Below are 26,041 nucleotides of genomic sequence, written 5' to 3' on the forward strand. Positions count from 1 at the left end.
TGGAGAGCTGCAGGAGTATTTTAATAGAGCAGCTAGAGGAAGAAAGCAGAAGTCAGTGGCTGACACCTGCTACAAACAAGGAAGTTAATTCTGGGCCCACAATTAACCCAAGACACCGGGATGGAGACAAGTCAGCATGGATCAACACAAACAGCTGAAGGAATTAACTTTCCCCCAAGAGAGCTTCCAAGGATGCTCTAAAGGAAGGGCTGCAATAGTATCTAGTGCTTGCACCCAGCTTTACTAGGGGTGGTGAAGCACTGAACCCCCTCTCCGCTGACAGGGGAACAGAACAAGGGGCTTGAAGCAAAAGAAAGGTGGAAGTAAACGTCTCCTCCGCTGTATGCGAGACCCTCCGGCTGCGAAGCAGCACCCCAAGGCAGGGCGGAGAGGCAGCAGAGCCCCCAGAAACTCTGTCACAGGCTCCTGCCCCCAGCTCAGCCTGATCTCTGACCACTGCAGGGCTTGGCTGCACAGGCAGCATGGGCACAGGCATGGCAGAGATGGGCACTTGGGGCTTGCAGCAGCACACTGTGCCACACGCGGTAGCCTACGGCTACACAGAGCCTGCACTGCAGGGCAGCCAGGCTCTGGCTCCCAGGCAGAATCTGGAAATGAAGCAACTCCTGCCTGGACTGATGCAACTGCAGGTCAGGCAGGCTTCCTTCACACATGCATATCCAAGGTGGAAAAGCAGGAGGAAAGAAGGAAATGCAGGAGGACATGACAGTGGTGAGATACAAGTTATAACGTAAAAACAGATCTACCCTGGAGGGATGCGGATGGAGTGGAGGACAGGCACAGCTCACCATGTTCATTCCTTAATTTATACATGAGAACCGAGTGCATTTCCATGACCCCTGGGGGAAAGGGATGGGGCAGAGCTTCCTGGGCCAGCTCCTGAGCCCGTCAGAGAGCCTCCTGGCTTGAGGTGAGAAATTCTTCTGCTCTCTTGTGGGCCTCCAGGGCTTTTATAGTGTAGACGTCCTGAGGAAGCTCAGATTTCCGGCGCAGCAAAACTTTATCCTTCTTAATCTCTTTCAGCATCTACAGACAAACCAAACGAGTCAGGGATCAGTAGTAAACCCCTTCACCCCTGCAGCCTCCACATTCTCTGACTACAACTGCTCTAGGATACGCTGGGTGACACTGCAGCATGCTGCAGAACAGGCTGGGAGCCAAACACAGATCAAAAGGACATAGACAAGTCCCACTTGCACTTTTTCCAAAGTGTGAAGGCTAGATAAACTCCACACTTCAAACTACAGGTTGATCTCTAACAATCAGGGATGAGAGTAGGGGCATTTACCCTCAGAACACCTGGATGGCTGCTGGACCCTGGACTGACCATGCTGATGTGCTGGTTGCTCTGAGAGTAATTGTGGAAGGACCGTAGTCACCTACATACCTGCACAGCCTCTGTCTCCACTGTTTTCTTCAGTAGCTGTATATCCTCTGCAGTTGGGGTCTCCGTTTCCATACAGCAGACAGAGGGCAATGATGGAGGTGCATAATACATGGGGTACTGCAGACAAGAAAGATAGCTGGAGAGTCAGCACACCACCCAACACAAAGCCTCCTCCACCAGCATCCCACCACAGAATAGCACACTTCTTCCAGCTGCCCTCTCTGGCACCCGCAGAAGTAGCAGCAGATACACAGACAGGAAAGGAGCATTTTCTCCTACCCATTCCTATCTGTGTCCTCTCAGCCACAGCACACTGCCTGTGCAGCCACAGATGACAGAGGAGTCCACAAACACATATATGCTCTCTATACAGCATGACCTAGAGGTCAGTGCTACAGAGGGCCAGGCTGGTAAAACACTGCCAGAGTCCCCAAGACAGGGGTTTGGGAGGGAGAGACCACCACTGCAGCTGTGTGCACAGGACTGTGATCAGGTGCTAGAGCCTGCTCTCATGAGCTGAGAAACCAGGTCAAGACCCCCAAGCACATGCTTGTCTCATTCCTTCTAGATCCTGCTGTTATCCACCTGGGGGTTCAGCCGGGCCAGCTCCTCTATTTTCTGCCACATTTCTTCCCGTTCCTTCATCCTGAACCTTCCCCTGCAGAGACAGAGAGAGTGCAAGTGTGAACTCCCGGGGGAAGAGCAGCTTTCACTCACAGGAAGACAAAAGCAAGAGACAGCAGAAAGATGCAGGCAAGGGGAAGAGCTGCTCTGTCCTCCAGAGACCCCTCATTCTATCTACAGTTGCTATGAGCAAGAAGACAGGACACAGTGCAGCTAGCAGGAGGCAGGCAGGCACAGTCCTCACTCACCTCAGAGCACAGGGTGGCAGCAGTGGGCTGCACAGGTACTTTCTCCCTGGCTTTGCACTGCGGGAGGGGACCAGAGCGACTGGTTTCTGGAGTAAAGCAATTACACCAGCTTGGATGTCAAACACACATTTTCCTGGTGCCCCACAGATGCAGAGGGTCAAACTGTCATTTCCAATAGAGCTGGGGCTCAACTGCCCACAGCTCCCCCTCTCTCTGGCCATAACACACAAGAGAGCTGCCCAAATGCCCAGGCACAGCTCTTGAATTTGGCAGATTTTGGCACAGACCTTAAGTGACCATTCAGCTGGGCCACCTGTAAATCCCAGGACAATGAACATTCCCTGCAAAAAGAGGTGAGCAACCACCACTCTTGTTATTCTTTTCTACATTTTAAACATCTGCACTAAAATTTCTCCTTTTTTCTGATTTTAACTATCTGACTTTCATCTCAGCTATTGGTTTCTCTAATGTCCTATCTATCCATTCTAAGGAAGTTCTTATACTCTCTAATCATCTCACACTCTTGAAATACATGTAAGAAAGGAGGCTAAAGCTGAGAATGAAGCTGCCAAGCATTCAAGCAGCAGACTACTTAATGAGAGAACAGAGAAAAACAAAAAGCAAAAAACAAAACCAAACCCCAAACAAAAAACCCCACACCTCATTTTCTGACAGAGCTCTGGAGAACTCTGCAGGGGACTGCGACCAGGAGTTAACACTGATCTTCCCTAGTTCTTTCCTGCCTCATCCCCCATTTCTCCAGAATACTTTTAAGTGTATGGCAAACAGAAATAAACATATTACTTCAGCCTTGCCACTGGAAATGTAGACCAACATGTGTGTCCACAAAGGCCTCCTATCTTGAAGGCCATTGCCCTTCCAAAGCAATGTCTACCTTGCTGGTATTTTTGTCTACCACTATGCCATGTCATGGTGTAACAGCTCATTTTTTTTTTGGCCAGACTACATAATTTCACTGGTCTGTTACACAGTGAGCAAGGGAACTTGTCCATTCATTCAGATCCATGCATCTCTATCACCAGTTCTTTCCTTTCAGATCACCAAAGCAGTCTGAATAGAATCAGGGAAGCACTCAGCTCCTCATTGTGCTTCGAGATCCACCAGTTTATCCATCATGTGCTCAGCTGTTACTGCAAAAAATACAGCTGATGCTGTATCTTGCAAAGAGAAAACACAATCTAAAAACAGTGCTTCTAAAAATCCGAAAGCTTTACAACTCCGATAACTCTCTTCTGCCCAACAAGTATTTCAAAAGAATGAAACAAAGTTTCATTTTTATTTTGATGCATTGACTTATTTTGATTAGCATTTGATGCATTATTTTGATACGTTGACTTAACTGACTATTACAGCTTGTAGCTGCTCTGTTGACCTTTTCCAGAAAAATCCTACATCAGCCACAAACCAATGCTGGAGCAGTCACACTCAGCAAGTCAGCATGCATAGAAGGTAGAAACAGGTAGAAAAAGCTCCTGATGGAAACACCAGGTAGATCTTGTAGTAAATGTGCTGTCAGTGTGATGTAAAATATAAGGGCAGAAATTTGTGGGCTTCACAAATTCCCTAGAATGTGGAACAAAAATATTTTGCTTGTTCACAGTTTAGATATCAACAAAACTTTAATTTCTCCAGATGCAGGTTGCCCATCCCCAAGCTCTGATTCATATCACAATTGTGTTATTTATTACTATTTCACAAAACAACTGAATGTATCCCAGAGCTCCCCACTGCCAGCAAAGGTTAGTCCTGCTCTCCCCACCACCAACCTTGTGGCAGTCCCAGCTCATCCAAGAATGAAAGGCACTATTTTATGTCAGTGAGTCAGCAAAAAACAGAACCAGGGAAAAAAAACAAAAACACACAAACCTTTCCTTCTAGCTTACTGAAGTGACTCAGCTCACCAATGAAAGTAATACAAGCACCATAACCAGCACAAGGAAGCAGAAAATGTAGAGTTTTTTTCCTCTTTACAACATCACGGCACAGGTACTTGCTGAGCTCAGATTTTATCCCCACCATCTGCCATTTGAAATTTCAAATATTATTGAATTATTACTGGAAAACTGGAAGCATCCTGTGGCATGAAAGCTCTTCAGAAAAATATTTCTAAAGCAGCAATATTCCACTGGCTTCACTACGACACATACAACCTGGTAAATGTTTCCAAGGCAGAGCACCAGGCACTTCTGCAAAGCTGAGTATCCTCTACATTGCAATTTACTTCCCCATTACCCAGCAAACTGTTACTCTTTTCCAAGGTACCCGCTTCAGCAGAACTGCAAGGATTTTTGTTGGGGCACACACTTTGCCTCTTCCCATCCTACACTGAGGAATCCTACTTTTTGACAAAATTATTTGCACAACCTTTCCATTTCCTCTCTGCCTACTGGTATCTACCATCTGTTACTGTACACCAAGGAAACTCTAGGATGAGCTCAAGTTACTTGGCAAGAACCTGTTACTTACTTCTGCTTCTCTGCCTTGTATTGCTGCGTGCAGTCATCAAAAAGCTTTTGGTTCATCTCCATGAACAGCTTCAGTGCATTGTAGATCAGCCCATGGATTGTCCTGCAAAGGAATGAGGAAAGGAGAACAAGTCATGGTGGTATTCTCCAGGTTTTTCAGCCCTGAGTTAGCACCAGCAGCAACTCGCATCCTACAGAAATGTGACAAAAGATTTTCCCATTGTCTTAGCGCTTAACACATGAAATCTCCCTTCACAAACACAGCAGTGACTATTGCACAGGGATGAAAAGATGAGACAAGAGAAGATCACTGGGACAGTGCTGCTCCACCACGGAGCAAGACTATTGAGTGCAAAAATATGCATTCACACATTTATTCTTTGTAGTTAGAAACTGGAAAGGAAGGCTGCTAGGGACCTGCTTAGGGCTGTTCCCAAGGGGGATTTACCTAATCTCTGGGCATCCCACAGTTCACCTTGGTTTCACAACTTTTCTTGGGCTGCCCAGTATTCAGTCATGAACCTTGTCACTGGGGAACCCAAAACACAGACATTCAGCAGCCCTGTAGGGCTGGGAACCAGCACAAAGAATACCAGAGAAGAAAATCTGACTTTGTATAAGCAGTTTATGGATAGGTTGTGCTGTGTGTGAACTCTCTCTGGGACAAGGACTCTCCAGGGGAATAAAAGTAAGTATTGAAGCTGTCTCTCAAATACCTGACCCAGGGGCAAAAGACTCAATAGGCTGAGCTCTGTGCCTCACAAGCTTTACAGATGGAATAAGGAAGAGAGATACAACCCTGCTGGAGTTACGCAGGCTGTCTGACAAAGTGCTAGAGTAGACAAGCTGTGGGAAGGAAAAAAAGAATCTGAGGTATTCAACCTGCCCTGAGAAGATGCAGCTAGTGCTAAAACAAAGGCAATGAGAGATAAAAGAAAAACTCCTTCAGGACTTCTTCTGCCATACCATTGGGAAAGAGACAAGAAGAACAGACAGAAACAGAAGAATCATGAATCTTAACTGCTGCGAAAAGGAAACAGAACTGGTGAAGGGTTTCAGACAGGAATATAAAGTCCTTTTCTGAACTTTGGTCAGGAAGGGCAGAAACACTGAGTGTGTCAGTGTGTACCTTTCTGCACACACAGGTGCATGTGCGCACACACATCATACATGTGTGCATGTGTGTATGTGCCCATCTGCACATACATGTGCCTGCTGGAGTGTGTGTATCTGGGTGTGTCTGTGTGCATTTATGTCTGTGCATCTGAGTCCACCACAGTCTTTAGAGCACATCCAACTGGTGGTTCCCTGGAAACAAGTTCCACCTCACAACCCTGTCTTTAGTACCACAGTATATTCCTAAGCTGTGGCCTCACCCAGCTTCCCTAGAATTAATTATTTTGCTTTTTTTCCACCCTCTAGAATAGAGAAAAATTACTTTTTTTAATTTTGTGTTTTTTTGCTGGAAGATTTTACTATCTTGGATGTGCACTAAGTACTTTTTTAACTAATCCATTAAAAGGAAGTGAGCTTTACAACTTGAATTAAACAGGTAAAGAATCAACTGGAGAAGCAGTTGGAAGACAGGAATTCAAGGGGAGAACCACAAAACAGACCAGTATCAAGGAATCAGAGGACAGTAATCTGACATGGGACATGTGCCTGGTTAGTTCTGCTGTCTTCCTTCTTCCTGTACCCAATGAGTCAGGCAACGCATTAGCTAAGGTCTCTGGTCATGAAGAGCATATGAGTGATTGTTAGTTAAAAAGCAGCCAGAAGCCTGCTGGAAAACCAAATGCACATCTCCAAGAGATCAGCAGCACTAGTGGTAGGCAGGTATCAAACTCTGGGTAGACTCAACGGCCCCAAGGTGGGTCACTGCAGGTGCCTTACCCCTTGAGAAGAAGGCCACTGAGGTCTGCAGTGGTACTTTTCCGTGTTGATACTATTAACAACCCCTCTGGCTCAGCACCTGGTGTCACAGAGCACCATGCATCACTGCACTGCAGCAGCATGCCCCAAGATGGCTAGTAGGTCGAGCAATCCTGGGTGCACAGCAAGTGCCAGGGCATGCAGAAAGACCTACTTGTTCCAGTGACTCTTGGAGTTCTTGTAGAGTGCTGGAAACATGATCGGGAGAATTTTGGCTGCGTTATCGCTGATCAGGCTCATGATATATTCATTGTTCCAATAGTACAGCGCCCGTTCTGCCACCTGCAGTGGGAGAGAAAGCCACCTTTGGAGAGGCTCCTTCCAGTAACACCTGTGGTGCACAGGGAAACTGTGGAGTACTGAGACCAGAGCTTGCCACCACCCAGCCGAGGAGCACATGCTTCCTGCCACAGCTCCAGCAGCAGGGCTGACCTTTGCCAACTTCTGCAAGGCCATTCATTCCTGCTGCCCAGCTTTCTTTCCCTTAGCATCTGCCAGACACTTCTCACTTCCCTGGGGAAAACCTTATGTTCTTCACTAGGCAAGCCTACCATTGATATACTGATGACTCCGACACCCTTTACACAACACTTGAGGACAGTGATGTCATCCACTCCAGGTCCCAGCTCAGACTAGCTCCAAGCCTCTTTCATTCCCTCAGACTGTCATCTGTAGAGCTCCATTCCTTCCATTCCTCCCTGGCCTTCCTGACAAAAGTGCCTCCGGGCTTTGGAGTATGCTTCAGTCACCAGGCCCACAATTCATCCCCCTGATTTAGTAAGGGTGAAAATATGGAAAATCTTGGGGCAGTCATCCTGCTCTAACAAGACAAACAAGACAAACAGGTTTCTACTTAGTGATAGATTCCACCACAATTCTTTATATTTAACCACAAATCTGGGCAATGCAGATCACCAGGCTAATTTCTGCATTTAGCACTAGCTTGAGAATGGCTTAAAAGCCTAGGAAGACAAGCATCCACTCTCAGTTTTGTATTTCAGGTGATGGAGAACTCACTATATCCCCCTAGTGTATTGTTAAACATGAGTAAACAAAGTGAAACTCACCTTGTATTTCACTTACCTAGCTTTGGTTTCCAGTTATTAGATCTTTTTAAGCCTTTTTCTGCTAGATTAACACACAATCCATTCAAAGAAAACTCTGCCCCACCAAAGTGGTCAGACTTAACAAGAACTCAATTCCTATTTTTGCTCTTAGACAAGCTGCAGACACAGACTGTTCAACCTGAATGTATAGGACACTTTTGGAGATAGTTTTCTTAGGCTGTAAAATGTTTGCACCTTCTCCAGGTTTTTCAATCTTGTTTTTCAAAGAGTTGGCAGCAGATGAAGGCTGCTATCAAGTACAGGACGCCCTTCCTCCAGCCTTTACTCTACTTTATTCAAGCTCCTTAGTTACCTATGGTAGCTCCCCTTCCACACCCAGAGCTCATGTTAGTCCTTTGGTTCCCATCACCACACCAGTAATCCATGTCCAGCTGGTTTCCATCAGGTTCCTGCAGTCCTTTCCAGGAAACAGTGATCTTTTACATACACATGTGATCTTGACTGACCTCATCTTTGGCTTGTAACCACATGATTTTGTACCTCTCTGTCCCAAAAGACAGACTGAAGCCAGTCTGCCTCACTGTGCAGTCACACTCACTCTGAGGTAGGGCTATGTCACTGTTTAACACCCCACCCTTACCAGGGTCAGCCATATGCTTCACCAGCAAGCTATCTTCCTCCTGGGCACTCTTCATGGCAACCTAAACCAGTGAGCCAAGATCTACTAGCAGGATCTACTAGCAGGTCCTACAACCCTGAACATTTTAAACCTTACAAGAACTAGCCACAGAGGTTGTTTTAACCTGTTATTATAGCCAGCTTCACTTCAGTGGGAACAAGAAAGAAGCAGATTCTAGCACTTTTTCCATACCCCTCACTCTTTACAACCTACACCAGAATAATACAAAGTACCTTCTCTGCACACTGTCTCTTCAGCTGGCCTCCTTCCAACACTGCAGCCATCCTGGTTTTATTATAACAGGGTGATACTGGATAGATCTCCTCTACCTTTGCTAGCCAAAACAGGAGATAGCAAAGCACCTCTGCTCCTGCTCCACCCTGCTGCAATACGTGGTGCTGAACAGTACAGTGCAGCAGGAGGGGCTCCACCAATCCACTTTGCTTTCCCTTTGTATGAGTTTGCTCTGTGATTGTAGAGAGGATTCTCACTGCCTCCCACCACATCACCCCAATACTCACCCTGGTCAGACCTCCATGTGCCACTGATCCACAAAGACAAATCCAAAAGCTGTGTTGTCACCCTCACAAGACAGTGCCCTACGCCCCCTACCCCTGCCCTGAGCTGCATCCCACCTGGAAGTGTGGGCTGGAGACACACTTGGCCAACTGCCTGAACAAGGGTTCCATAACTTTGACAAACTCAGATGGCTCAATCACGTCCAGGATCTCCTCCAGCTCATTTAAAAACATCACCTCCTTGGGACTGTGAGTTTTTGGCCAGAACTTCAGCAAGCCCACAATCACCTACAGAGGATAAAGAAACAGCGTTAGAAGCTGAAAGTTAACACCAGCTGCAAAACACATTTTTAAGGCTCTGGTCACAACAGCAGAGTGGAGGAAGTAGCAGAAGAGGCTTTCTCAGAACGTCAGGGTGGATTACTGGGGAAGAAAGAAAAGCCCAACTTCTGCAAAGTTAAGACACAGGACAGCAGCACTGTCCAGACTGATATGAGTCTGTACTACATGCACAAAGCTTAGAACCACTTTTTTCAGCTTAACATGGAAGGCTCAAACCAGAGTGAGCAGTGGCTGGCAGAGCAACTATGGAAGAGCAATGAATAATACTGGAAATGCTATGAAGAGGGTCACTGAGGAATCATTATTCAATACACAGCAGAACACAACAAGTATTAAAAAAAAAAAGCAATGGATGGGTTTGGGACAAGGAAAAGGAAGTACCATTTCACACAAAAGTAATTAGATCACAGAGCTTATTCTTGCAAGACTTTTTGGAGTCTCAAAGTCCAAACAGACTCCAGAAGGGAGCAGACAAGTTCATAGAGGTTACACCTAATCGTGATAATTAAATACGACAATGCAGATACAACTTCTAGCTGAGTAAACTATTCCTTACAAGATAGTGGAAGAATATACCAGGGGAAGGCCTATATCCCATTTAATGTTATTTATTTTTAATATTGCTTCCTTCCCTACCTATCTGCTTCTAGACATGGTCAAAGGCAGAGACCTGCAGACCTTCACTCTGTTGGAGGCATTGGTTCTGCATTTGCAGCAACGCCAGCTCTGTGGACACGAGATTCACACACAAGCAGTTGCTCTTTCAAACTGTGTACTTCAGCTACCTGATCTTGAAGGCAGCACTTGAGAGGAAGTTCACAGCAGTGGATGAACAATGCCACAGCAAGATTAGAAACATCTGAGCACGGTTTCCACCCACTCGAGACTTGAGAAGCCAACAGTTTGGTATCCCCAGTGCTTGCCACTACTCAGGTCTGCCACTCAGGCAAGAGTCAGCTTCAGTGACTCAGACATAATTTCTCCTACAGCTAAGGTGGTGCAAGGAGTGTCGAGTCTGTCCTTGCTATTACTGAGCACATCTGAGGCCTTGCTCACCTGGCAGTCATTCAGACTGCTGTTACTGCAAGAGCTACCATGTCAAGCCTGGCTGAGAAAGCATCTGGGAGGCCTGCTCCAAGTGACTGTGGACCTAGTAAGTGATCTGGCTTCCTCCAGCACTAGCGCATTCAGTGCCTTGCTGATGCACAAGCCCTCTAATTCTTCAAGAGTCCAGTAACTCTAGTCATCTCAGGAGTCTATTCCAAACCTTCACAAGCAGAATCCTTCAACAGGACACAACCTGTGGCAATGCAGCCTTGGTACGTCTGGTTGAGACTCAGTGCAACATCAACTGAAGGTAATGAAATTGGGCCACCCCACCACTTTCCCCAAGCACCAGACCTGGGTCTTTACTTCAGGGGCCCAATAACCCATTCCCAGGAAGCAGTGATGACTTATGGAGCTTTACTATCTAAATAAGCTGCAAAATGAATCCTGGAAATATTGACAGAATTCTGTTTCTCTCTTCTCCCTTACCTTACAGTAAGTGCTTTGGCAGGAGGCTGCTGAGCTGGATGTCAGCCACAGGAAGTACTCATCAGGAAGCTACACAGTTTGTTTCACAGCAGGCTTTTGGGAGCACAGGAAATGGAGAACCCAAACTTAAGGAAAAGCTGGGAGGTCTGCTTCAGCACTGCTGGTGTCAGAGCTGATGGAAAGCTGACAACAGCTGACCAGCTTCCAACGAGCACAGTCAGGCTCACCATGAACACACACTTCAGCTAGAGAACAGCACGACCTCAGCTAGTGTTACTCATTAGAACGCTCACACTTTCTGGTGCTCGCTGCTATACTGACACAAGTACGTGTTCTTTTGCCATCTGCTGTTTTGAGGCTGTGAAGCTCAGCTCTCTAGAAGACATTTCCTGGCCTGCAGTGGGTGGAGGAGAATCACTTGTGTCTGCTTGCATCCCCTGCCAAGCCAGCACACAGCCTAACGCTGCAGGTCTGCACAGCCAGTATCTGCAATATGTGAGGTCCCCATCTACGCTGCTCACGCGTTTCAGAACCTGTTTCCCAGTGCTACATCCTGAAGGCAAATGTGTCTACAGCGTGACTTAACACTGTGGAGGTAGCAAACTGATGCTAGAGCAGAAGGGAGAATACTTTCAGCATGGAATAGTGGCTGGCCTTAGTAGACCTTTGTGTCCCAGGCTTCTAATCTTATTCCCACAGTTTTCCAGACAACGCCGGCAGTCTGGAGTGAACTCTTCCTATTTCAGAGCCTGCATGAGCTCACCCTGGTTCCGCACCAGAGGGCCATGTATTTTCTCTCTGCAGCATCTGTCACTGGCTGAAAGCTCTGCCCTGAAAGGACAGCTTGGTATAGTGTTCCTTCTGCTACACTAAGATCTGAAGCAGAAAGGAAGACTATAGCCCACCTTCCTGAAGCTTTCAGGAGAGAATGCTAAAGGCTTGCACGTGAGCAGCACAGCCCCTTCTGCTCACAGCATACTAGGCAAACCCAGTAAACAATCCAGCTGACGTCCAGCCTCTCTAGCCTTTTTTCACCCTTGCTGTATTCTAAGGAAGCCATGAAGTTTTTTGTGACTTGACTGACACACAGAGGTTAAGCAAGGTTACTCACTGGCTCTGTCAAGCTGCTGTCTTTCTCCAAGAACTGTACAACACAGTACGCCAGCTGCAGGGAAACAATGCAACAAGATTAGAGCTTCCTCAAGTGTACCTGAGATTAAAGTGCCACCACCACCCTAGGCTGGAGGTCACATTATGTCCTCTGTACTGTATGTGATGAGCAGACAGTTGCACCTCCAAATGTATCCAGTTCTTCCAATGGTAAGTGAAGGCTCTAAGACCAAGCAGGCAGAGCCTGAGCTCAGGACATTAGTGTAGCATGAAGGACAAAACTTCAGCCACCTAGAGCAGTCTGCAGTTAACACATTCAAATGCAAGCACAGCTGCACACACAGGAAGGAACAAACCTGACTATTACAACTCCCTGCCCCATAAAAACCAGGCTGAGAGAACAGAAATCACTGCTCAGTACCCATACTTTTTTTTGTTTGTTTGTTTACTTCCTAGTTTGAGTCCTGATCTTCTCCCCTCTTCTATTATGTATTCTAAATAGCAAAAAATTAATCTCTATACCAGCCTAGCAACCCAAGACACTGATTTCACCACATATCTCAGCAGTGACTAACAGCTGACATGCATGGGCTAATGATGGCAATTCGGATTTTTACATCTCTGGTTTCAGCAGGGCCCCAATATCTCACATACTTTCAGCACAGAAAGACAAAGAAGGCCACAGCATTCAGTCAACAGGCAATGGCAAAATACTGTCCTATCAGCCAGTGGCAAAAAGCACACACATATACATGCACATGCAGACCCAGGCACCACAAATCTGGGGCAAACCACCACACTAACAGGCTACTACTGAGTCCGAAACATCTCAGAGCAAGAACTTTGTACAACACAGTAATGCAGCCCAGGGAATAGCTATAAGCAAGCCTGAACAAAGGCTTTTGCAAGAATCACATTCTCTCCTGGCAACTTGAAGCACTTCTCACCTGTGGGTGGTAGACACTGAGAGACTTCACCTTGTGCAGTGGTAACAAGACCCTGATGAGGAACATCTTGTGCTCTTCCTTCAGAGGCAAAGCAAACCCATTGATTATGCTGAGAAGAAACAAAAGTCTCATTAACAACTTTATCCAGGAGAAATACAGTATCTCTCACTTCAAAAGAATCGGTGGCATGCCCTAACTCTCATTAGTAACTTGAGCAAGCACCCACCAGGAGAAGTGTGGCTGCTGCATGCCATGCTCAGTGAGAGTGCTTCCTCAGCAGATGCAGCAGGGAAATACCTCTGATGGGGCCTGGGCTCTGCTCTGCCCTGTTCCAGGCTGAAGCCCCCACACCCACTTAAAAAGAACCTCTGGGGAAGGCCAGCAGAGGCAACCCAGTCCTCAAAGCTTGTACACTGCAGAACAGGCAGGAGGATGATGCAGTAAGAGAGGGCTGCAAACCAAAGGGCATTGGAAGCCATGAAGAAGGCTGCCCACTGCTGCAGTTTCTCAGGGCTGTGAGGAACTCTACTCTTCTACCGCTTGCTGGGGCAAGACAGCAAGTGTGACGGGGCTCAAAACAACAGGAGACAAATCTGAGGAGGAGAAGGCTACCACTGCATTTATTGCCAGGCTGGAGCCTATTTTCACTGTGTGTTTCATCAGACTGAGAACCTCTGGAAGAGGTAGCTCCTGCAAGAACTGCTGAAGGAAAGGCACTGCCAGCACATGCAACACACTAGGCTGGGAGGTCGCACTCACTGTAGGCCCTCTGGGACTTCAAAAAGTGCCCTTACCTTCCCAGGATCTCCAGAAGCTCTGCAATCCCATTGTGGTGCTCTGTTTCATAAATGAACCTTAAGAGAACAGAAGAATGAGAGGTCGTTGCCAAACACTGGATATAGTTTGATAAGCAAAAGAAAGAGAAAACACTGGAGATGGAGAGTTCCCTAGCAAATAACAGAACTCCAAGATGACAGGGCACAGTTTGAGACAGAAGCAAACAAATTCATGGCCCCCAGATCAGCTAAAGCTCACAGGTCCCAACATTTGCTGTCTGCTAAAGGCACCGCTGTAAAGTCCTCATTGCTCTAAGAACAGGTGAATGCTGTCCCTATCTAAGTAGCATGAAATAACTGAGTCAATTAGCTAATCACTGTCTGGATTAGAGAGAATCACAGCCTCGTGGCCTGAATTCACCTCACTGGATTGTCCCACTCACTAGGCCACTGGCACTAAGAAACATCTCACCTGTAAAATATATTGTTGATCTGCCGCCTCACATACGCTCGCAGACCCAGGAACTTCCCATAGATCCTGTGCAGAATAGTCTTTAGGAAGTCTCGCTCTCTGGGGTCTTCACTGTCAAAGAGATCCAGCAGCTGTGGGGAGAGAAATTCAGTCAGTGTCTCCATACTGCTCGTCTGGACAAAGCTACCAACAACACTGCTCTTGCTCAGCGGAAGTGGCTCTTTCAGTCGAGTGATGCCTTCAGCACCCTGAGCACAGTGGTGCCTTCCCCGAAACATGCAGCCTCCTAGTCACAAGCTGGAACCATCAGCACTTCTTTGGTCTTTGGAAGCACAACAATTGCCTACATGCTCTACAAAGCTGTGTGTTCCCAGATTTCCCCTGCAAAGCCCCATGTCCCTCTCCACCTGTACAATGAGCGATGAGTTCCAGGGACTACAGCTTGCACACGCTGTTCCCCTGCACAGAGAATTCAGGCTGCTCGTTCAAGACTAGACAAAGGAAAAAAGAAAACCCACATCGTCAAGCACCTGCTGACAAAGCCAGACTGTTTGTGTAACACCAAAATCTGCTGCATGTCCTTCATAAAGGTGGTGCACAGGGGCAGGGACAATGATTACTTACAGATAGTACAAACTTCTGGTCAATGTATTTCTTGGCTACGTTTGGTTGAAAGTCAGGTGATTCCAGGAACCGGAGGAAGAACTCATACACCAGCTGTGGAGGGAGAAGGAGACCATTTAGAAATCCCCTCCCTGACTTCTCACCAGTGTTTGCTTCAGATTTTACACGTTCTCCTTAAAGATTCAGGGAAAGGCTGAGAAGCCTGAATAGAAGCACTGAGAAGAACCTCTCTTGCCCCACCCAGTGGGATCAACTCAGCTGCCCTTACTCTGATGGGCAGGGGGCTGGTAGCACATGCCCACCCACATGTGCATGAGATCTCAATTCAGGTCCCACCAAAGACAACAACCACCTACACAGATGCAGACACTAGGCCTGGGAAACTCTTCTCCCACCTTTAGCCCACATCTCTACAGAGAACAAAAACCTCCAGAAAAGGTGGCAAAGACTCAGGCCTCATTGGAAGCCCAAGACACACCAAGGAAGAACAGAAAAGCAGAGAAATTAAATGGACCCCAAGAAAACACATTGTGACTTCTGCCTCTTGGGGACTCACTCCAGATTTACTTGGCCCCACTAAGCCATGTGAGCTGCATACTGTGTCCCACTTGGACAAAAAAGGGCAGCTTGCTTTAAGATGGCTACCAGTGCTCAGACAGCAACTTCTGATCCTGCTGTCCTCCTAGAGGGACAAGTCCATTCAAGGGCTCCTTCTGAGGGACCACTAGGCCAAACAAGAGTGCTGCATCCCAAATGTCTGACTATGGAGTTCAAGGAGGTATAGAGGCACCCATCCACAGGTAGGGCCCAGCTGCCAAGGACAGCAGCACAGAAAAAACTGAGGTGACAACTGAAAAAACTCAGCACACACTTGCCACAAATCCATACTGGCTGCTGCTGACTTAACTCTGAGAAACAAATGCTTCCTAATATTCATAGCACTGTGGTGCTGAGGACACACCATTTCTATCAACACTCACATTCGTATGTCCACTGCAGCAGTGAGAAGTGATGAACCATCGCTGCAGAACTGCACCTGATTTCCTCTCTATATTTCCTGCTTCATTCTGCAGTGCCTGGCTCTTGCTCTGCTTTTGCTTGACAACACGTGCCTGTGCAAGTGCCTGAGGAGACCCCCATAAGCTTGCCTCCTGACTTCCACTGCTGAACTCTGCTAAATCATGCTCACTGTTGCTTTCATAACCTTTTAATCTAGTTTGTCTTAAAGTCCATTTCCCAGAGCACACAGCCTAATGAAAATATCCTTGGCTCCCCTTCCCTCTTCCTACCCTATCTTTTCTGGTCAAACGTTTACTCCTAGTTACCCTAACTGAATTACACCCAGCATACAGGACATGTTAATGGGTGCCACCACAGGTTTTGCTTTGACACCATGCAGTCCTCTTCCTCCATGTGTGTCCCAGGAAGCTGGGCAAGGAGAAGAGTGCTGAAGCAGACAAAAGTGCTATCTCCAGTGCTGCTGAAGCCCAAAGGATGAGGGCTCCTGAGCCTTTGGGAGGGACATCAACACTGCCAGAAATTGCTTCTTACACAGGCAATACAGCACAACTCCCTCCCTCCCAGAAAAGTGTTCACTCTCAACCTGCCTCAAGACCACATGGGACTACAGCCATCTGCAGATGAACGCTGCACACAGTCATCACCCTGCTTCCACCACATCCCTGCTGCCTGCATCACCTACAAGTCACCTCTGACCCATAGGTGGCAGGCCTGGTCTCTCCCCTTCCCCACACCAGTAACACCTCGGGAAGCAGCCAGAAGCAGGGCTGGCAGGCTTCAGCACTGCATGGATTCTCGATTTCCAGGAGATAAATTCACCAGATCTGTAGACCTTTCTTCTCCTCACCTGAAGGTGTGGCCAGGCAGCCTCTAATGTAGGCTCATCTTCCTCAGGGTCAAACTCCGCGCCTGTGGGATTGGATGATGGTGGCAGCGTCCGGAAGAGGTTCACTGAAAACTGAGGTGAGTGAAAAGGTGTATGAATGACACATTTCTGCACCTCACAGTGGTCCTCTCCCTAACAAATCCTTCACTGCAGAGCAACATACTGTGGTTTGCCATAGTTGTATCCACCAACAGATCCCTCCCTACAGGCTACAGGCTTAAAGTGTGCATGGGAACCCCACAAGTGCAATGCCAGAGACAATAGGTTCCACCTCTCTCTGCAGCAGACACTGTCACCCCCTTCTCCCTTCCTTGCTTTCTTGTAATAAGGAATGGGTAGGATTTGGGTCACACTCCTCTCTGACCAATCCCTGTTTCCTCCTCCCCCTCATGCTTCTGAAGAGTCCCTACTTCTTTGGCACACAAGCACATACTGGCCCCATGCCCTACCATGATAACAGCCTCAGGATAGATGGCCTCAGTGACAACATCACGGTTGTGTGTGATGTATTCCACCATCTCGTTGAGACCTGCTCGTTTCACCTCCTTGAACTTCAGGTCACTGAGGGGGTCAGAGATGAAGTCAAAAAGCACGCAGCACTGCCGCAGCTTCTGGATGAAAAGCTCTTCTCGTTCGTGTGGAGGAGCATCTGTCAGAGAAAGCAGGCATGTCTGTCCTTACAGATAGGCAGAACATCTTCCTGGTTTCAGGCCCAGGTATCAGTGTGGTTTGCTCCCTGTCCTACATTCCCCCAACACCTGTAACAGTCCCCCTTCAGCTGGTGGGGGAAGAGGGATAGGCAGTATTATTCCTGCTATGGAGATGGCACAGTGGAGGCAGAGGAATTTCAAGGTCTCTGGAACAATCCCATAAGGTGATTTCAAACGCAGTAGCAGTTTCTGATCTGACAGACAGCAATCCCTTCTCAGGACAAAGTACATTGGAAAAGGAACTCAACTAGCTCCCATCACAGACCAGCAACACCCATGCTCCATACCCCATGCCACACAGTCACAAAGGGCAGAGCACACTGTAAGCTAACCCTGCTCCCAGTAAGCAGCACAGAATAGAGGGGCCAAGGTGGCAGAGGCCCTATATTAACAGCACTCTCTTTTTGATACGTCGACACTGGAAATTACACACTACTAAGGTCAATCAGGCAAACTTTCCTCTTGCTTGCAGAACGGCTGCGGAACTGCAAGGCGGTCACCTTTCCTAAAAGGACTGCCTGTTTCTGTAAGCAACGTCAGGAATGGGTCTGGTGGAGTGACTGCTGAAAATGCTTTCTCCTTGTCTGCACTTAAGACACGTTTCATTGCATCATTATGTACACTAACTGCTAATGCTGGGCAATTTGGACAAGTTCAACAGCACTACCACAATTTGAACTGGAAACAAAAGGAGGAGGAGGCCTGGTCCTCTCCTAGGAATGGGTGGCTGTAGGAACCAAGAGCAGTCTGAACCAGTGTCTCTGCCAGGGTTGCTTTTGGTAGAGCCCTTACACCACCACAGTCTGCCCAGAGAAGGTGCAGCTTGTCATGCAGGTCAGCCCCACCCCACAGCTTCCTTACCTTTAAGGGCTGGGAGCTTTTGCAGTTCCCGGTTTTTGCTCAGGTTGAAGCGAGAAGAGCTGTGCCGGCGCTCCTTCTTTACAATCTGGGGTCCCCCTGAATACTTAATCTTATTCAGCTGGGTTGGTGGGGGAGCACTGTTACTGGGCCGCTTATTTGAAGTTGGCTGCTGCTGCTGTGGCTGCTGCTGCTGCGGCTGCTGGGCCTGAGGAGGGAGAGTAAAACAACTCATAAGCTTTTGCCTACAAGCTTCACAAGCGATCGGACACCTTCAGCAGCTTCTTGGACTGAAGAAACCAGGCATGGTTTTCACTGTTGCACTTGCAGTTCAGGGCAGGCTTCTACTAGACCTGCTGGTTGCATTTGCAGCATACCTGCAAAGCGAACATCAGTTTTACTCATATCTGGAAGGTGCCACAAAGACACCAGAGAGTCTTGGCACACAGGGCGCTAACGATGTGGAAAGCAAAGTCACGTTCGCAACAGATTACAGGAGTTTGTTGGCACAAAAAAGCAGAAATAAGAACTTTCCGTGATCCAAACAGAAATCTCAATGAACCCCCACCTCTGATCACAGTACTTGGTAAAACATGCAGCAAGCAAGTTTTGAAAACCAGCAGGTCGCTTCCTTATCCTTGTGCAGGGAACCACCTGGGAAAAAGCAAAGCAGGGTGTAGTACCAAGCAGACACTGACAGCCCTGAAAAAGCAATAGTGAAGACCACTAAATCACTGCTGCATCCATAGACCAGGAGCTGCTAGTCTATGAACAACACAGGCCATACCCAAACCTTAGGTCCCAGGCTGTGAGCTTTCCCAACCCATCTTGGCTGCTCTTTCCATCTCCACCTTGTCTCACCCTCACACCTGTCTGGACTTCTCCTGTCATTTTGCTTTTTCCACATCACCTCTTCTAAGCACACCAACCCTTTGCCTGCGCTTTCCTCCAGCAGATATCCTCTCCACTTCAAGCTTGTTAAACAGCACCTACAGAGGCACTTTCTTATTTTTAGCAGGACACCAGGAACCCAAGGCAGTGTTAGCTCAGCTCTATTCTGACCTTATTGAAGTTTTGCTCGTTCAAAATTGGGCCATAGCAGCTCAATAACTGACCCTTTAACTGACCCAACTAATAGAAAATGAAATATGGAAGAGGGCAACATTCCACCAGCAAGTCTATAGCAGAAGGCTTGGCTGGAGACAGCACCCATTCTACTCTGGCTCTGCTGTGTGAGCCTAGCAACTGTCCCTTCCTCAGCTCTGCCACCTCCTCCTTGCTGGCACATGAAGCCCAAGAGCTGCTGGGTGAACCTGTTTAGGGGACAAAAGGGATAGCACAATGGATGGGAAGCAGAAATATGTGAAATCCTTGGATATCACTCCCTCCTTCCCCCATAAACTTCAGCTGCCACATACAGCATAGTGGTATAAACATATACCACCCCAGACCACCAACCAGCAGGATTTTGAGGGAAGGCACCAGCACTGCAGAAGCTCAACAGACCTCTACTCCAAATGAAATATGGTCAGTCTCTTCTTGTGAGGAACAGTTCAGCTGCAGCTTAACCTGCACAGCCTTTACCCTGAACTGATTCCTGTTGGTTTCCAAAGAGGTGCAGCACAGTACCATGGTGCAAGAGTTACTGCAGCTGCAGCATGGGGGTAGGTAGCGAGGAGGAATAGGGAAAGCTGCCTACAAAGAGACACTCTTCTATAGATTAGGTTCTATAGAGCAAATGCAGAGACCCCCTGTGAAAAACAGCATCAAACATGAAAACACCAATTGTTTTGCCAAGCTATTACTTTGAACCAGAAATCAGAAATATTTTGGTTGTGCTCTGGCTCTGCTTGAAGGAAATCTTAAATGGTTCTGTTTCAAGCTCAGATCCAAGCCAAGGTGGGTGGAGACAAGATTTGAAATATATTCAATCTAGATTTGATCTGATTCCTTTCATTGAGCAGCACTGTCCCATGATGAGAAGAGAGAGCAAGATGAGCTTGTGATGAAAACAGTTGTGTCTGCCAGACAAAGCAGGCCCAGACTACTGGAGGCAACTTATCCTGAACAACAGTCTCTCCTCAGCTGAACCAGGCCGAATCCTTTCAAGCAACCTTCCAAGAGTGAGAAGTTAATTCCTCACCCTGAATATTTGGGTATCAGGGTAACATGAGATGTTGTCCAGATGCTTTTGGGAAGGCTAGTCGCCTACTCTACCTCACTGTCCTTCCACAGGGGAGAAGGGCAAAATCTGAATGCTGAGCCATTGTGAAGAGAAGATGGTACGGAGAGAAACAGGTGATGCATCAGCAGCCTCACACGTAACACTGAGGGAAGCAGGACACATGGGTCCTCCTCTTAGCTGACAGGACATGTCTGTGCACATCCCACCCACCTAGAAATGCCACAGACTAATGTTCTGAGCATGGCAAGTGTACTGCACACTAACAGGCTGTGGCCACACTGCCTTCACCAGGGTCTGGAAAGTCCTTGCTACTGGCTTCTACAGTCTTGAACAACTGGCATGAAGAGAGACAGAACAGAACTTCAGCTTTAGCTGCTAGTTATTTACGAAACAGACATATGCATGCAAAAATCACACAACCAAGTTTGCTAGAGAAAATCCAGTGATGGGGGAGGTCAGATAAATTGTTACACTGCAGTGCTCAGAGGATTTTAGGATGGACTGCTTCTATATGGACTTGCTGGCATCAAGCTGAATACTTGCTTTCAGGAGGTGCTTCCTGTGTCAAGCCTGATGTCCTCCTGCCTTTAACACCTCCTACACTGGCCACATGAACCAGGAAGAGGCTAAGCTTCTTAACACCTCTTTCTCTGAAGTTGCCATCCCTGAAAACACAGCAGACTGCTAAAACTGAAAGCCTTTCTCTTAATGCACAGGTATCAACCTCACTGATCCTTTCCCTGACATCACCACCAGCTGACCACTTCATGGCTGCAGGCACACATCTACCTGCACAAGCTCAGCCCCTTCCCGGCTGGCAGGGCTCACACCACCACGGCAGCGCTGAAGGGACGGAGAGGAGCACAAAGCTGTTTGCCCAAACACAGCGCGGCAGCCCCACCTTTCCTGCTGTGGTGGAGCAGCTACTTGTGCCTTCAGCCCAGACTGCAGCCGCGTTCAAACTCCTCCAAGCACAAGCTCCCCTGCTTCACGGCGCTTCCTCCCCACTGGTTCCCACCACCTCTCCTCCTTGCTGGGAACTTGCCCGCACAAGTCAATGAGCCCCAGACCCTGGGCTTGTTCTTGCGCCACTTCTCTTCACCCCAGGCTCCCAGAGACAAGAGACCCTCTTCCCTCAGCCACCATGAGCTGTGCCAGCTTCTCCTCTGCTCTCCTACCCATGCATGACCTCACCTCTGCAGTCACTCCTACTGCAGCTGGGTGCATCGACACTCTGAAAGCCCTTCTGCCTCACTGGTCCCTTGAGCATCCCCCGCTTGCTAAGCTTCTCAGCCCAAATCTGCTCTCAGCTCCTCCTCCTCAGATGACTCTTCCCATCCCTCAAGTCAGTACCTGCTCTCTTTGTCTGCTGTTACACAGCTTCCCCACTAAAATCAAGCTCTCTGCCTCAGAAGTTACATCAACACACTGTAATGCCTGTCTCTGAATAATGAACTCCAGGTACTGCAGTAACAAGCCCCATGGTGATATCTGCAAAACACGTAATACAGCAGCTCAGTGAAAAGGAGCACCCCCTCCCAGAGCTGCAAATCTCATCAGCGAAGCTCCAGGCTGCCCTTGAGGCTGCAGAGCAACTCCTCTTTACTGCTGCTGCTAATCCCTGCTCCCACTTCCAGGTCATTAACTCTTTTCCCCACCCAGCTGCCTCTCCCAGTCTTTCTGGCCAGGAGTAACTCCTTCTCATCCTCTCATTCCACACTGCCTTGGATCTCTGACATTTTTTCTTTTTTTCCTCCTTAAAACAGCCAGGCAGAAATTTGTTCTGTTCCTATTTTCATCATGTTCCAGAGGGAATGAACTAAACAAACCTTTTATTTGCCATTCCCTGCTCTCATGATTTCCTCCACTGCTGCTGTCACCTCCTGAGAAAACTGCCCCCCCAAAGCCAGGGTCTGGCCAAGCTCTGCTAGCTTTTCACCTCAGAGAGCTTCACCCTGAGATGGACATCTGAAAGAGCACTGCACTATCCCTGTACTTATGAGGGAGCTCAAACACTTTTTTTTCCCTTGTGGGGATGTGCCTACTTTTGAATATATCTGTCCTTTCAGATCAGCTCCTCTAAAAGCTCCTTTGCTGCAGAAAACAAAGCATTATGCTCAAGGGTGTCTGGACTGACTCCTACTCTCTTCATCTCCCGTCACAGGGATCCCCATAGGAGGTCCCTGTCTGCTGCACTTGCTCAGATCTGTCAAACCAGAGCTGCTCTTCAACAAGCTTTACTCATTCCACCAGCCAGACAGCTTGCCCGCAAAACAAGTCACAACTTTCTGGTAACAGGAAAAATTAGGGCTGAGTCCTCCCCGGCTCCTTGGAGGAGGAAAGTGCACACTGCAAGAGGGCTGCCCAAAAGCTGCTCTCTTCTGCTGCAAGCCCACTAAGGATTTATTGAGAAATAAAGAAAAAAATAAAATTCTCTTTTGGTGCACACAATTTTCAACCAAGAAAAGGCAACCAAACAACCGTAACTCCATATAGGAATTTACAGGGCATAAAACTCTCACTATGGCAGCAGAAGCATCTGGGCTAGACTCAGTCCATCAAACCCCACCAGGCAACACCACTTCTAGTGTTTCACAAGTCAAACCACCTCCTGTTTTTGACATGAGGAAGAAGTCTCACGCCCAGTGCACGTTACCTAATTCCTCATGATCCCCCAATGTGAAAGTCAAAATACCTTTCTGTGCTTCTTGAAGAGCAGGAAAATCGCATTCAAACTGGCATACATTTCTTCTTAGCAAGCAAAGAGCTCTCTTCCATTCTGCAGAGCAACACAGTCCAGAGACAGGAAAGCAGCAAGGGAGAACAAACTTCACTGAAAACTCAACAGGGAAAGGGAGAAGAGACCTGTGGCAGGGCACGCCGCAGAGGTGCCTCCTTTCTACTCAGCTCTCTGTTCCTGTGATCAAAGGAGACCCAGCCCTCCATCTTAAAGAGGGCTGGATTTTGTTTGGAGTATGAGGAAGTGGCTGGGTATGTTTTGTGGGAGGTAAGGGTAGACGCATCAGTTCTAAATTTCATCTGCACCCAGGCAAAACCAGACATTATACATGCTGTTTCAGGTCACAGAAGGAAGCTTGTAGCCTGGGCTATTCCTCCTTTCTTACCGCACCACTTGCAACCAGGAGAACAGCACCACTGATTCGGTCAGGGTCATCAGAGTGCCCTGCTTTGATGGCTACCCATCACCCTTGAACCACAAGACCCTGGCTTTCCCTTCCTCTCCTCAGAGCTGTGAACTCAGCAGACAAAGAGTACCAAACAAATAAAAGGTAAGCCTGACCCCGTGGTGCCAAGGCAGGAGTTCTCTCGCTCCCTTGGAGCTGGCAGACAGCACTCCCAGAAAGCTGTTTCCAGCTGTATGCACAAAATAAAAGGGGCAGAGGCTCAGACCAGGATAGGATGTAAAAACTGACCACACACATATGCATGCTTCCTTGGACATGTGTACAATGCTGTTCTAAGCTGAACGGCAATATCCACAACCACACTGTTGGAGTGCTGGACAAAATCAAGTCTACCAGGAAAAGTTCCAGTTTACCCAATTTTTTTCTAATTCAAAGCACAGCTTATCTTATTATCACATTCTTCTGAGGCCATTCTAACACATCTTGGAACATCAAAATTAAGAGTGAAAGAGACTCCGGAGAGCTAGGAATACAGACTGTGCCTTCTTGTGAGTAATGTGGAGTTCAGCAACAAGGCTGTTACACCAATGGAGAGCCATTTCATCTCGAGCAGCTTACTTCTTTCCTTTCAGGTGTCCTTCCTAACCTCGCTCCCTCAGAAAATGCCTCAAAAAAACATAATCCCTTTTCTGTTACTTCTCACTGCTCTCCCACTCTGACACAAGGTGACAACAGGGTTTTTTGTGCTTAGCTCTGATGGAAGGGAGCTGCTCCTGTCTGTCCAGCTTCCTCCTCCTTGATAACCGTGGCTCTTCCTTCTCTGCAGCCAGCTTTACTGTGCTCTGCCCACCTCTGTGAGCAGTGCTCGCCCTCAGCTTCCTGCCAAGCCTTTCTGCAGGGCTGTAGGGGTATGAAACTCACCCTGTCTCTTCCATAGTCATCGCTGCCTTTGGGCCAACTTTCAAGGGGAGCTAACTTCATCTCAACTTCAAGTCTTTGCTACCGTCTTCTCCGACTCCTTACGATCGCAGTGACATACACAACCTGGCAGAGCCGCCTGAACTGGCTAGAATGAAAGATGTTGTCCCTCCCCAGGGACGAGTTGCAGGCGCACGCTGCTGTCCCCAGGGGGGAAGCCTTACCTCTTCCGAGTTCTCTGCCCCGCCATCCTTCCCGCTGCTGCTGCTGCTGCTGCTGCTGCCAGGCTTTGTGGCGCTCTTGGTAGACTTCGGCGACTCCTGAAACAATGAAAACGTGTTCGGAGAAAATGTCCCCCCTGTGCAGAATTCCAGCACCCCTCCGCAGAGCTCAGCGGAGCGCTGCCACAGACCCAGCCCAGCCCGCAGCACGCCCCGCTCCGGGGGGTCCTTCCCAGCCCTCCACCCCAGAGAACGGCATTCCTGGATGGCTCCCGCAAGCAGCAGCACACACCGCAAGCAGCAGCACACACCGCAAGCAGCAGCGCTGCTGGCACATCCCTCCCCGGCCCCCGCAGGCTGACCCTGCCGGGCGCCCACCCAGCCCTTCCCCGGGGCACGGCCCCGCCGCCGCATACCGGCGCTGCAAGGCACGCGGAGGCCACAGCCCCGGCGGGCACGGCCCGGCCCGCACCGGGCGGCGGCAGAGGCGGCTCCGGGCCCCCGCCCCGCCCGCGGGCAGCGCCGGGCAGAGCGGGCAGCGGGGCATCGGTAACCGGGGCCGGCGGCCCCGCGGCGGGGCCGGGACGCGGGTGGGGCCGCACCTCCCCCAGCGGGGGGGGGGCCATAGCGGGGCGGCCGTGCCCCTCGGGCCCCGCCGCCTCCCGAGCGAAGCGGGGCGGGCCGCAAGTCCCCGCTGCCCCTGCCGGGCTGGCGCGGGGGCACCGGCACCGGCACCGGCACCGGGCCCGGCCCCGCCCCTCCCCCCGCGCGCCCCCGCCCCTCCCCCCGCGCGCCCCCGCCGCCCTCCTGCACCACCCGCCCCGCCCGCCCCGGGCGCGCGCCCCCACCCCCCGCCGGCCGCAGCCCCGCGCGCGCCCCCGCCCGAGGGCCGCGCCGAGACAGGCTGCGGGGGCCGGGGCGGGCGGGGAGCGGGCAGCCGGGGGCCGCACGGGAGCGGGCGCAGCCCGGCGCCGGCCGCACCTTCTCCTTCTTCAGCTTGTAGGGCATGGTGAGCGCCGGGCCCCAGCCGCTCCGCGCCCGCCGCCGCCGCCGCCTGCGCCCGGGCCCGGCCGCAGCGCCCCGCTCCCATTGGGCCAGCCGGGCCGGCCTGCCTAGCAACAGCCGCCGCCGGCGCCGCGCGGCGCTGACGCAAGCGCAGCTGATTTTTCTCATTGGTTCAGCCGAGCGCCCTGCGGCGCCGGGCACGCCCCCGGGGGCGGGGCGGGGCTGCGGGCAGCGGCACTTCCGGGGCAGCGCCGGTCGGGGCCCGGCCCCGGCGGCTCCGGGCGGGACGGGCCCGGCGCGGTGCCCCCCCCCCATTAGGGAAG

General features: G+C 49.5%; 1 protein-coding gene across 1 annotated transcript; it reads right to left on the bottom strand.

Moving 5' to 3' along the window:
- PPP2R5D (protein phosphatase 2 regulatory subunit B'delta) lies at positions 1–26,033 on the bottom strand. The gene is made up of 16 exons (XM_051615021.1): positions 25,695–26,033; positions 24,717–24,812; positions 18,247–18,451; positions 17,125–17,324; positions 16,637–16,747; positions 14,770–14,862; positions 14,146–14,276; positions 13,692–13,751; positions 12,898–13,006; positions 11,952–12,005; positions 9,080–9,250; positions 6,853–6,980; positions 4,768–4,869; positions 1,994–2,066; positions 1,409–1,525; positions 1–1,047 (listed from the first exon to the last, which is right to left on the bottom strand). The coding sequence occupies exons 1-16, from the start codon at positions 26,031–26,033 to the stop codon at positions 910–912; spliced, it is 2,127 nt and encodes a 708-aa protein (XP_051470981.1). The 3' UTR covers positions 1–909.
- Positions 26,034–26,041: the final 8 nt, after the last annotated feature.

Source organism: Apus apus, chromosome 3 (genome assembly GCF_020740795.1).
Source record: "Apus apus isolate bApuApu2 chromosome 3, bApuApu2.pri.cur, whole genome shotgun sequence".
In the NCBI taxonomy this organism is placed as follows: Eukaryota; Metazoa; Chordata; class Aves; order Apodiformes; family Apodidae; genus Apus; species Apus apus.